At 40.3% G+C, this 13,880-nt stretch overlaps 1 protein-coding gene across 5 annotated transcripts in view; it reads right to left on the bottom strand.

The window, feature by feature from the left end:
* The window catches only part of LOC139753881 (erythroid differentiation-related factor 1), a 103,385-nt gene that overhangs the window by 17,747 nt on the left and 71,758 nt on the right, over positions 1-13,880 (bottom strand). For all 5 annotated transcript variants that reach the window (XM_071670847.1, XM_071670863.1, XM_071670841.1 and 2 more), the window contains 2 exons: positions 13,233-13,406; positions 3,402-3,631 (listed from right to left, as the gene is read on the bottom strand). In XM_071670847.1, coding sequence (XP_071526948.1) covers positions 3,402-3,631; positions 13,233-13,406 — 404 coding nt within the window. The remainder of the gene's footprint in view (positions 1-3,401; positions 3,632-13,232; positions 13,407-13,880) is intronic.

Below are 13,880 nucleotides of genomic sequence, written 5' to 3'. Positions count from 1 at the left end.
ACTTAGAGAAAAAAACAGTTTGTGGCATATGACTGATGGCAACAAAATATGAAGAATGAAAGCAAAGCACTCTACCCTGATATGGTCTGGTACCATTAATATCTCAAACTGTAAATTCTGTCCGATAAAGATGTCAAAATGTATTTTTCATAGGCACTGTTTCCAGATGAATTACAAAGTTAATGAGTCCATAGTTAAAAATAGCATATTATGCTTACATGACGCAAGTCTCTTGACCATTCCTGTACATTTCTTATGACTGCCTGTTTTCTAAGAAGGCAATTTACAATAAAACTAAGAAATGTGACCAAGAGATGGGCTACTTTTTTCTTACTCGAAAAATGAGAATGATTCCTACACATGCATGATTTTTCAAAAAGAATAAAAATTCTTAGTTTCCGGTAAAATATGAATGATTCTCATGTTAATATCATTCAGAAATTAGGAGAATGTGTTATTGTTTACATCTCTGTATCCTGCACAAACAGAAAAAATGAAAAGGACATCAATAATGACACACTTCTTCAGTCCCAAGAAAAAGTGTAATGCAATTCTTAACATTCTACTTTACTGCTTAACATTTTCCTTCCCATGGCTCAAATAAAACAGTTACTAATCACAGTGAAACCCCACCTTAAGACTTCAATGTATCTGAATTTGGCATCTAATAGATACTCTGAACCCCAGGGGACTAAGTATGGGATCTAATAAAACTTTCTGTGAAATTCTATTCTGGAGAAAATCTAGTCTGGTATAGACCCAATCAAATAAGTTTGGAATGTAAAAGAATATAAGAAAATTGTGTGTTTTTCAAATGTTGATCCAAACACTGGGTTTCAAGAGAACATGTAACACCCTGTACATCACATTAGTGGACATTTTCTATCTTTATTTCACTACAAAACAATGTTCCCTCTGACAGTCTAACCATACATGCAGTTTTACACTGAATTACAGCAACCTAATAATGTAATACTATTTTTTGTACCTTTACACCTACAAAGATAACAGAAGTAGAAATCTTGAGATGAAGAAAGACCAACCAACCATTCTGAGACAACCACTTGCTTAATCAACATTTAAACAAATGCAGTGTTAGTGTTTTCAAGCTATTGCAATGATTTTCGATGGTGCAAAGGCCTGTCTCTTGTATCAAATCACGATAGAAAAGACTATCACCAATATTTTATATGCATATGTATATTGTATATTGTATAAGAGGTCCAGGAAATGTAGCAGCATTGCTTAAAACCTGAAAAAATTGACCATTATGAGCATGGGTAGAGTAGCTTACACCTCAAGGATGCCCCATTTCTGACCAAAGTGATATATACCTATATACTCATCTATTTCTTCCTCATGTGTAGGTAGACCCTTGAATTTTGGCCAAGAAATCATTTATTTATGATAAGCCTCGTGTATAGTCGACTTAAGTTTTTGAGTGTAATGTTCCTACAAATTAGGGTAAAGAAGCACCAAATTTTGTGGCCTGGGAAGTGAGTCAGTTGTCGTTTGCAGAGGATACAGCTCCAGTGGCTGATACAAGTGAGAAACTGCAGAAGTTGGTGAGTGAGTTCAGAAAAGTGTGTGAAAGGAGAAAGTCGAGAGTAAATGTGAATAAGAGCAAGGCAAAGCAAGTGTGAATGGAGAAAAACTGGAGGAAATGAAGTGTTTTAGATATCTGGGAGTGGATTTAGCAGCGGATGGAACCATGGAAACAGAAGTGAGTCACAGGGTGGGGGAGGGGGTGAAGGTTCTGGAAGCATTGAAGAATGTGTGGACGGCGAGAACATTTTGAAGGAATAGTGGTTCCAACAATGTTATATGATTGCAAGGCGTGGGCTATAGATAGGGTTGTGTGGAGGAAGGTGGACATGTTGGAAATGAGATGTCTGAGGACAATATGTGGTCCGAGGTGGTTTGATCGAGTAAGTAATGAAAGGGTAAGAGAGATGTGTGGTAATAAAAAGAGTGTGGGTGAGAGAGCAGAAGAGGGTGTATTGAAATGGTTTGGTCACATGGAGAGAATGACTGTGGAAAGATTGACAAAGAGGATATATATGTGTCACAGGTGGAGGGAATGAGAAGTGGGAGACCGAATTGGAGGTGGAAGGATGAAGTGAAAAGAGATTTTGAGCAATCAGGGCCTGAACATACAAGAGGGTGAAAGGCGTGCAAGGAATAGAGTGAATTGGAACGATGTGGTATACCGGGGTCAACGTGCTGCCAATGGATTGAACCAGGGCATGTGAAGCATCTGGGGAGAACCATAGAAAGTTATGTGGGGCCTGGATGTGGAAAAGGTGCTGTGGTTTCAGTGCATTACATATGACAGCTAGAGCTTGAGTGTAAATGAATGTGGCCCTTGTTGTCTTTTCCTAGCGCTGCCTCGTACATGTGCGGGGGGAGTGGGGTGCCATTTCATATGTGGCAAGGTGGCGACAGGAATGGATAAAGGCAGCAAGTATGAATATACACGTATATATATGTCTATGTCTGTGTATGTATATGTTGAAATGTATAGGTATGTATATGTGCCTGTGTGGGCGTTTATGTATATGTACATGTGTATGTGGGTGGGTTGGGCTATTCTTTCGTCTGTTTCCTTGTGCTACCTCGCTAACATGGGAGACGGTGACAAAGTATAATAAATAAATAAATATATAAAATAAGAGCAAGATCATTCGGTTCAGTAGGGTTGGAGGGCAAGTTAACTGGGATGTAAGTTTGAATGGAAAAAAACTGGAGGAGAGTAGTGTTTTTGATATCCCTGGGATATGGGAGAAAGAATACTGCCCATGTATTCCCTGCATGTTGTAGAAGGCAATAATGAGGGGCAGGAGCAGGTGGCTGGAAATCCTCCCTTCTTGTACTACTTTCCAATGAAGGAACAGAGCAAGGAACCATGGGTATAATGCAGTCAATATAATCAATTTTATCCACTGAAAAAAACTGTACTTTTGAACAATACTATTTGTCATATGCCAAACTGGAATATTGCTTTTAAAGGAAAGGTCATCTGCTTTTCTTGATATTCAAATGTAAGCCAACATATAAAGTGTCATTGTAACAAATGATCAGAAATCCCTAATTTTTTGAGTTACTTTGTAGAGTAAGTAGAAAATGATAAAATCTGCTTTATGATTTCATAATCCAAGCAACGCCTTATCTGAATTTTTTTGAAGGAAAACTGCTTCACCAAAAAACATGGTGTTAACAGCAAGCTCCTAGGACACTAAACAGAAAAATAGTCATAAATAACAGTTTGTACTGAGGATCTTGCCTTGCAAATGTTAAACATCACTGAATCTTTAACTGGTCTTCTAATGAGAAATGTAGCCCCTTTTTTTTAGCCATAAAAATAAAAATTGTACCATATAATCTATGTCAACATATCTTACCTGATCATAATAATATCTCTCATGCTTTGTAAATTGTCTTGGTCCAGTCTTGGAAACACAGTAGAAGGCACAAAGTCTTAACAAGCGACCAGTGTTGGAATGCAGGAGGGCTACATTAGCCATATCTTTGACTCGGACAAAATTCTCAATGCCCCGGTTCAAAACCTCTGCACTTCTTTGCCAAAGTTCCTCTGCACCTTGGAAACCAATGTCCTTTTCTTCACATAATTCTGAAATAAAGGAGACCTACTATTAGAGAAATGAAAGCAATACGATCGTCACCTTTTTATAAACCGTGAGCCATCCATCACATAAAAAAGTTAAGTGTACTTCCCAATCTTATGACTACAGAATTACAGTGTCTCCTCAAGCATTTAGATCACTGTAAAGCTCTGTTTAATCTTGTGTCAGTAGTCAGTGTAAAACAGAAGTTTAGTTGCCAGATATCATAATAAACAGCACATGCACACACAACATCAACTGACAACCTTTCTTGAACTTCTTCAGTTAGAGGTAGAATGGAGAGGTTAAAATGATCCCTTGGTATCAGAAATTCAAAACTTTCCTCAAGTTATCATTATCTAATCAAATCTTATACTCTGATTCCCTTCTCTCAATTATCACCACCTTACTCTTTTTAGAAATAATTGTCATGAAGGATGAAGTATCAGAGGGAAAGCTCTATAAGCATCTACAAGAACACTTGCTTACTGGGGATTTAAGCAGTTTAATCTCTCAAAATGCAGTATATTCCATGAGGAGTCAGATCCTCATTCATAAACCTCAAAGATCTACCAAAATTTATGACATTAAAATATGGAGGCAAAGTTAAGATTAGTCACCATCTGCTCACAATTATTCATTGACTGCTTGTGACTGTACTCTGGGACTCTGACAGCTTAGAATCAAGAAATGAATTTTTGAAAAAAAAAAAAAAGGGAGAAGAATGGATGGAAAACTAAACGGATAACCATAGGGCTCTACCTGGAGAACAGAAATAGCTTTTTATTCTTCAAAACCTACATTTCTCACTCATGAACACAACCCTATGAACATCTAAATGAAGGCGATACTAAAAAACATATGCAAAACTACAGAAAAGCTTAACCTTTATAAAGTGTTATTTTCTATTCTATACCATCTTCTGTTAACGGTGGCATACCTAAGGTTAAGAAGGGAACAAAGTATGTATGTCAGAGGAGCCTTCTTGAAATGGGTTGAATTCAACAGCAGAGTGCTACAGTGCTCTGTTCAGGGACCATTACTATCGATCTATTTATACCTCTGATTCCCATTTCCTTCAGGAACTCCCATCAAAGGAGTTGTCATGGCAAAAGAGTCTCAACATATCCCTGTTATTACATTCCTCCCTCACTGTTTATTGGGAAGCAAATGCACACGCAAGAGTAGATTAAGAGTTAAGCGAAAGCTTCAGTTTACAAATGGGAGTGAGGCAGGGCTGCGTCAGGTCACTGTGGCTTTTTATGATATGTTTGGAAAGAGAGATTAGAGAGATAAAAGCAAAACTAGGGAAATGGGGTGCAGAGATGGAGTATGGTAGTGAGGTAAGGGGACTTGTAACTAGCCTATTTGTGGATGATAATGTGATGCTTGCAGGGAGCGAAGAGGAATTGCAGAATGTCATATGTTTTATGACGAGTGTAAGCATAGGCAATTAAAGGTAAATATAAGTAAAAGTAAAGCAATAGATTCTGAAAGGAAACACAGTGAAAGTATAGATTCCATAAAGCCCTACAGAGAGAGAAGAAAGTGTACCAAATTACGTTACAAATATGGGGAAAGAAAAACTGGAAGGGGCAACAAAATTTAAGTATTTGGGAGGTGTCTTGTGTAAGTCTGGTGATATAGGAGAGTTAAGGGAGAGAGCAGTACAAGGTAGAAGAGTCCTAGGGTCCTTAATATATAAATGAAGGTAGAGCTGTAAGTATGGAGGTGAAGAAAGGATTAAGGGATAGCACAGTCCTACCCTGACATATGCAGCTAAAACATGGATATGGAGTGTCACAGAGGTCAAGAATCTAAGTAGTGGAAATAAGCTGTTTGAGAGAAGCATGTGATATGACTAGATGGATTAGAGAAAGAAATGAAGGGGTGTATGAGGTATTTGGTATAGCAGGGTTTGCAAAGAAAATGAATTGCAGAGTGGTAGAGTTGGTGAAATACAATACTTTGAGGTGATTCAAGTATGTCATTTGCACTATTTCCCTGCAAAAAAAAAAGTCCAAATGACTCTCTCTTCTCTTTCACTGATAATCTTACTTTTTCATCCCACCACTCACTACTCTTTCTAATCTGCCCACCTCCCACCTTTCTCATGCCACAAGCATCTTTTGCACAAGCCATCACTGCTTCCCTAAATACATCCTATTCCTCCCCCATTCCCCTTACGTCCTTTGCTCTCACCTTTTTCCATTCTGCACTCACTCTCTCCTGGTACTTCCTCACACAAGTCTCCTTCCCAAGTTCACTTACTCTCACCACTCTCTTCACCCCAACATTCTCTCTTCTTTTCTGAAAACCTTTACAAATCTTCACCTTCGTCTCCACAAGATGATCAGACATCCCTCCAGTTGCACCTCTCAGCACATTAACATCCAAAAGTCTCTCTTTCATGCACCTATCAATTAACATGTAATCCAATAATGCTCTCTGGCCATCTCTCCTACTTACATACATATACTTATGTATTTTTTTTTTTTTTTTTTTTTTTTTTATACCTCGTCGCTGTCTCCCGCGGTTGCGAGGTAGCGCAAGGAAACAGACGAAAGAAATGGCCCAACCCCCCCCATACACATGTACATACACACGTCCACACACGCAAATATACATACCTACACAGCTTTCCATGGTTTACCCCGGACGCTTCACATGCCTTGATTCAATCCACTGACAGCACGTCAACCCCTGTATACCACATCGCTCCAATTCACTCTATTCCTTGCCCTCCTTTCACCCTCCTGCATGTTCAGGCCCCGATCACACAAAATCCTTTTCACTCCATCTTTCCACCTCCAATTTGGTCTCCCTCTTCTCCTCGTTCCCTCCACCTCCGACACATATATCCTCTTGGTCAATCTTTCCTCACTCATTCTCTCCATGTGCCCAAACCATTTCAAAACACCCTCTTCTGCTCTCTCAACCACGCTCTTTTTATTTCCACACATCTCTCTTACCCTTACGTTACTTACTCGATCAAACCACCTCACACCACACATTGTCCTCAAACATCTCATTTCCAGCACATCCATCCTCCTGCGCACAACTCTATCCATAGCCCACGCCTCGCAACCATACAACATTGTTGGAACCACTATTCCTTCAAACATACCCATTTTTGCTTTCCGAGATAATGTTCTCGACTTCCACACATTTTTCAAGGCTCCCAAAATTTTCGCCCCCTCCCCCACCCTATGATCCACTTCCGCTTCCATGGTTCCATCCGCTGACAGATCCACTCCCAGATATCTAAAACACTTCACTTCCTCCAGTTTTTCTCCATTCAAACTCACCTCCCAATTGACTTGACCCTCAACCCTACTGTACCTAATAACCTTGCTCTTATTCACATTTACTCTTAACTTTCTTCTTCCACACACTTTACCAAACTCCGTCACCAGCTTCTGCAGTTTCTCACATGAATCCGCCACCAGCGCTGTATCATCAGCGAACAACAACTGACTCACTTCCCAAGCTCTCTCATCCCCAACAGACTTCATACTTGCCCCTCTTTCCAAGACTCTTGCATTTACCTCCCTAACAACCCCGTCCATAAACAAATTAAACAACCATGGAGACATCACACACCCCTGCCGCAAACCTACATTCACTGAGAACCAATCACTTTCCTCTCTTCCTACACGTATACATGCCTTACATCCTCGATAAAAACTTTTCACTGCTTCTAACAACTTGCCTCCCACACCATATATTCTAAATACCTTCCACAGAGCATCTCTATCAACTCTATCATATGCCTTCTCCAGATCCATAAATGCTACATACAAATCCATTTGCTTTTCTAAGTATTTCTCACATACATTCTTCAAAGCAAACACCTGATCCACACATCCTCTACCACTTCTGAAACCACACTGCTCTTCCCCAATCTGATGCTCTGTGCCTGCCTTCACCCTCTCAATCAATACCCTCCCATATAATTTACCAGGAATACTCAACAAACTTATACCTCTGTAATTTGAGCACTCACTCTTATCCCCTTTGCCTTTGTACAATGGCACTATGCACGCATTCCGCCAATCCTCAGGCACCTCACCATGAGTCATACATACATTAAATAGCCTTACCAACCAGTCAACAATACAGTCACCCCCTTTTTTAATAAATTCCACTGCAATACCATCCAAACCTGCTGCCTTGCCGGCTTTCATCTTCCGCAAAGCTTTTACTACCTCTTCTCTGTTTACCAAATCATTTTCCCTAACCCTTTCACTTTGCACACCACCTCGACCCAAACACCCTATATCTGCCACTCTGTCATCAGACACATTCAACAAACCTTCAAAATACTCATTCCATCTCCTTCTCACATCACCACTACTTGTTATCACCTCCCCATTTACGCTCTTCACTGAAGTTCCCATTTGCTCCCTTGTCTTACGCACCCTATTTACCTCCTTCCAGAACATCTTTTTATTCTCCCTAAAATTTACTGATAGTCTCTCACCCCAACTCTCATTTGCCCTTTTTTTCACCTCTTGCACCTTTCTCTTGACCTCCTGTCTCTTTCTTTTATACTTCTCCCACTCAATTGCATTTTTTCCCTGCAAAAATCGTCCAAATGCCTCTCTCTTCTCTTTCACTAATACTCTTACTTCTTCATCCCACCACTCACTACCCTTTCTAATCATCCCACCTCCCACTCTTCTCATGCCACAAGCATCTTTTGCGCAATCCATCACTGATTCCCTAAATACATCCCATTCCTCCCCCACTCCCCTTACTTCCATTGTTCTCACCTTTTTCCATTCTGTACACAGTCTCTCCTGATACTTCCTCACACAGGTCTCCTTCCCAAGCTCACTTACTCTCACCACCTTCTTCACCCCAACATTCACTCTTCTTTTCTGAAAACCCATACAAATCTTCACCTTAGCCTCCACAAGATAATGATCAGACATCCCTCCAGTTGCACCTCTCAGCACATTGACATCCAAAAGTCTCTCTTTCGCACGCCTGTCAATTAACACGTAATCCAATAACGCTCTCTGGCCATCTCTCCTACTTACATAAGTATACTTATGTATATCTCGCTTTTTAAACCAGGTATTCCCAATCATCAGTCCTTTTTCAGCACATAAATCTACAAGCTCCTCACCATTTCCATTTACAACACTGAACACCCCATGCACACCAATTATTCCCTCAACTGCCACATTACTCACCTTTGCATTCAAATCACCCATCACTATAACCCGGTCTCGTGCATCAAAACCGCTAACACACTCATTTAGCTGCTCCCAAAACACTTGCCTCTCATGATCTTTCTTCTCATGCCCAGGTGCATATGCACCAATAATCACCCACCTCTCTCCATCAACTTTCAATTTTACCCATATTAATCGAGAATTTACTTTCTTACATTCTATCACATACTCCCACAACTCCTGTTTCAGGAGTATTGCTACTCCTTCCCTTGCTCTTGTCCTCTCACTAACCCCTGACTTCACTCCCCAGACATTTCCAAACCACTCTTCCCCTTTACCCTTGAGCTTCGTTTCACTCAGAGCCAAAACATCCAGGTTCCTTTCCTCAAACATACTACCTATCTCTCCTTTTTTCACATCTTGGTTACATCCACACACATTTAGGCACCCCACTCTGAGCCTTCGAGGAGGATGAGCACTCCCCGCGTGACTCCTTCTTCTGTTTCCCATATACTTATGTATATCTCTCTTTTTAAACCAGGTACTCCCAATCACCAGTCCTTTTTCAGCACACAAATCCAAAAGATCTTCACCACTTCCATTTACAACTCTGACCACCCCATATACAACAATCATTCCCTCAACTGCCACATTACTCACCTTTGCATTCAAATCACCCATCACTATAACCTGATATTCAAAATGAAAGTGCAACTGAAGAAAATCACAAATCAAACCAAGGGACTTGCCACAGCAGAAAAACACCGATCTTTTTTTTACCAACTTCAATCCAGTTAAAATTTATGGCCATACAAATTGTTTCCTTTTTGCCGTTTATTACTGAAAAGGTTATGTTAGTATCATACATGTGGGAAACATGTACTCAAGCCTGGTCTTGGAAGTCTTGGCCTAGGCCCTGGTGATGTTCTCTCCTTCTCTTCATGGGGCCCCTCACACTTAACTTCAGGTAAGACATGCATTTGGTCAATTTTGTTTGTTAGTTTGATTTACTGGCAATTCTTATAACATTTAACAAAATGTATATAAAATAATGAAAGTTTCGGATACAAAAGACACATGCTCTCTAGGGCAATGTATTGCAAGCCATGAGAGAAATCTCAGACCTCTGGGATTTAGAAACTCTCTTAACTCTAATCTTACTGATGAGGTAAATATCTGTCATCCCTCATTAACCAGTTATTAGGCAATAATGGCATAAGCTCAGCCTGGGTCTGCTCTCTACCTAATCAACATACTCAACTCAGCAATGATGTAATTGTCCCCTGGCTGTTGGTATCGGCCTACCTCATAATTTTCAGAATTCAGGTGTCAATTTGACGGTGATCACTGTTGGTTTGAAAAAGTGTTGCTCAAAAGACAGGGGAAAGATGGATGAGAAGTACAACTAGAAAAAATAATTCCTAGACATCATCCTGACAAGAAAATATTTTTCACACCTAAAAACTTACATTTCTCCCTAGGGTCGGTTTATACCACTTGCCATGAGAGCAAACCAATATGGACAGGGTTAGAGAAAAACCCATCAAGAGGTCAAGTAAAGTATTAATAGTATCTTTGGCACACTGAAGTCATTCTGCCCAGATGGCAGCAACCCCAGGACTGTACCAGATCAATCCTTGACTTCTAAAGAAAAGTAACATTTCCAGCCATGTTAACAAACATGAAAGCTAAAGACCTCTATGGCAATCTCCTTGAAGGGGAGGTTCCTTAAAAAGGCTAACAGTGAAGCTTAACTTCCTACACTCATGGCCTCTAAAATACAGGCAGAATGGGACCATGAACACAAGTTCACAATCCCTACTGAAATATGTTTTAAGATGCTCCTCTCAGAATCTTTGGTAATTGACATGAATCCTTCAGAAATTTCACAGACCAAAAGATATTTTACACACTGCTGGATAAAGTATCAAAAGCAACTGTTTTGCTTATGCCATACTTCATATATGAGGGGTCCCTACAGAGTGACAGCTCACACAGGAACATTTTAGAAAATAAATACCCAAGGATCAAGGCAAAATTTCATTGAACAAAACTAAGATTTTGCAAGAGCAACAAGCTTGAGAATTTTTTTTTCAGTTATCATGTCTGTCATAATAATATTAAGGCAATAAAAATTAGATTCCTATCATATTTTAGCCACTGAAAGTCACCTGGTAAGGAATAGCAAGATTTTACATTCTTAATGGCCTCATAAGTGAGATCTATCTCACCTGAAAAATGTTAGAATAATTATCATAATGGCCAAATACATCATTAACATTTTTTTTTTTTTTTTTGCCGCTGTCTCCCGCGTTTGCGAGGTAGCGCAAGGAAACAGACGAAAGAAATGGCCCAACCCACCCCCATACACATGTATATACATACGTCCACACACGCAAATATACATACCTACACAGCTTTCCATGGTTTACCCCAGACGCTTCACATGCCCCGATTCAATCCACTGACAGCACGTCAACCCCGGTATACCACATCGCTCCAATTCACTCTATTCCTTGCCCTCCTTTCACCCTCCTGCATGTTCAGGCCCCGATCACACAAAATCTTTTTCACTCCATCTTTCCACCTCCAATTTGGTCTCCCTCTTCTCCTCGTTCCCTCCACCTCCGACACATATATCCTCTTGGTCAATCTTTCCTCACTCATTCTCTCCATGTGACCAAACCATTTCAAAACACCCTCTTCTGCTCTCTCAACCACGCTCTTTTTATTTCCACACATCTCTCTTACCCTTACGTTACTTACTCGATCAAACCACCTCACACCACACATTGTCCTCAAACATCTCATTTCCAGCACATCCATCCTCCTGCGCACAACTCTATCCATAGCCCACGCCTCGCAACCATACAACATTGTTGGAACCACTATTCCTTCAAACATACCCATTTTTGCTTTCCGAGATAATGTTCTCGACTTCCACACATTCTTCAAGGCTCCCAGAATTTTCGCCCCCTCCCCCACCCTATGATCCACTTCCGCTTCCATGGTTCCATCCGCTGCCAGATCCACTCCCAGATATCTAAAACACTTCACTTCCTCCAGTTTTTCTCCATTCAAACTCACCTCCCAATTGACTTGACCCTCAACCCTACTGTACCTAATAACCTTGCTCTAATTCACATTTACTCTTAACTTTCTTCTTTCACACACTTTACCAAACTCAGTCACCAGCTTCTGCAGTTTCTCACAAGAATCTGCCACCAGCGCTGTATCATCAGCGAACAACAACTGACTCACTTCCCAAGCTCTCTCATCCCCAACAGACTTCATACTTGCCCCTCTTTCCAAAACTCTTGCATTCACCTCCCTAACAACCCCATCCATAAACAAATTAAACAACCATGGAGACATCACACACCCCTGCCGCAAACCTACATTCACTGAGAACCAATCACTTTCCTCTCTTCCTACACGTACACATGCCTTACATCCTCGAGAAAAACTTTTCACTGCTTCTAACAACTTGCATCCCACACCATATATTCTTAATACCTTCCACAGAGCATCTCTATCAACTCTATCATATGCCTTCTCCAGATCCATAAATGCTACATACAAATACATTTGCTTTTCTAAGTATTTCTCACATACATTCTTCATAGCAAACACCTGATCCACACATCCTCTACCACTTCTGAAACCACACTGCTCTTCCCCAATCTGATGCTCTGTACATGCCTTCACCCTCTCAATCAATACCCTCCCATATAATTTACCAGGAATACTCAACAAACTTATACCTCTGTAATTTGAGCACTCACTCTTATCCCCTTTGCCTTTGTACAATGGCACTATGCACGCATTCCGCCAATCCTCAGGCACCTCACCATGAGTCATACATACATTGAATAACCTTACCAACCAGTCAACAATACAGTCACCCCCTATTTTAATAAATTCCACTGCAATACCATCCAAACCTAAATATCACATACTGAAACAGGCAAACTCACTTCGGAATGCTTGACAAAATGTTCACTTACATCAACTCAACCACTATCTACCTAAATCCCTCGTTACCAGCATTCTTAGTAAGAATCATTAAATACTGTCTGAGTTACCCCTGAAATTAAAACAGATGCTGAATCAGAGAGTCTTATTCATATCATGAAAGAGTGTGGTATACTGATGGTCAGCTGTTTCAGGTAGTCCATGCATGGGGATCAGAGTGGAGAAATTTTTGCTCTGGAACATAACCATTCTTAAGACATGGGTTTCAATTATCCATATAATGACAATCCACTACAATGACAGCTCAAGGGAACATAACCCCTTCATTCTGCAATGACTCCCTGTATCCATAAACGAATACTGTAAAACAAGATAGCTTTCACTGTCATATATTTCCATAACATTCATCTAATGTAACTTATTATCTGCATATAAAAAATAACATACTTACTAGCTGCCTGGTTCATGTACATGACTCCTAGTTCATTACAGACATTACCCAGCCTACGGGAAAGGAGCATTGCAGTCTGAGGATCTGCAGCGGATATTGCCTTTTCAAAACTCATGAGACTTAATGATAATGCTTCCTCCACATCACAAGGTAGTTTTATAGTCCAGCAGCACTCTGTAAATGGGAAAAGGACTAATTTGCATTTTGTCAGTTAGTAACAACTTAAAAGCACATATGCTATTACTCATTTATCCAGTGCAGGAAGAGCTGTGCACTCAAGAAGCCTCGTTTCCTGAAGTTTTTATGCCATCAAGTTGCTTTTTAAACCTTTGTAAACAGTCAGAAATTACTATCTCATTTGTCTGTCTATTCCAAACATTCACCAACTTAACACTGAGCCAGTTTTTCTCAGCATTCTTTCTAACAATTTGTCAAGCTTTCTGTCCTGGCCTCTGGCTACTATGGTGCTGCACCTCTTGAAGAACTTGTTCACTGTCCATATCATTCAGAGGATTTTGAAACAGGAATACTGTTGTCAGGTTCCCCCTCTTAAACTCCTCAAAGCATAATGGGCTTAGGACCATAAGCATTCTACCATGACCCCCCCTTACATACATTCCTTTCAGTCATCTCTACCTACATCAATTA

This window comes from Panulirus ornatus, chromosome 2 (assembly GCF_036320965.1).
Source record: "Panulirus ornatus isolate Po-2019 chromosome 2, ASM3632096v1, whole genome shotgun sequence".
In the NCBI taxonomy this organism is placed as follows: Eukaryota; Metazoa; Arthropoda; class Malacostraca; order Decapoda; family Palinuridae; genus Panulirus; species Panulirus ornatus.
Note: the sequence above shows the minus strand (reverse complement) of the source record. Positions and strands in the feature narration are given on the sequence as shown.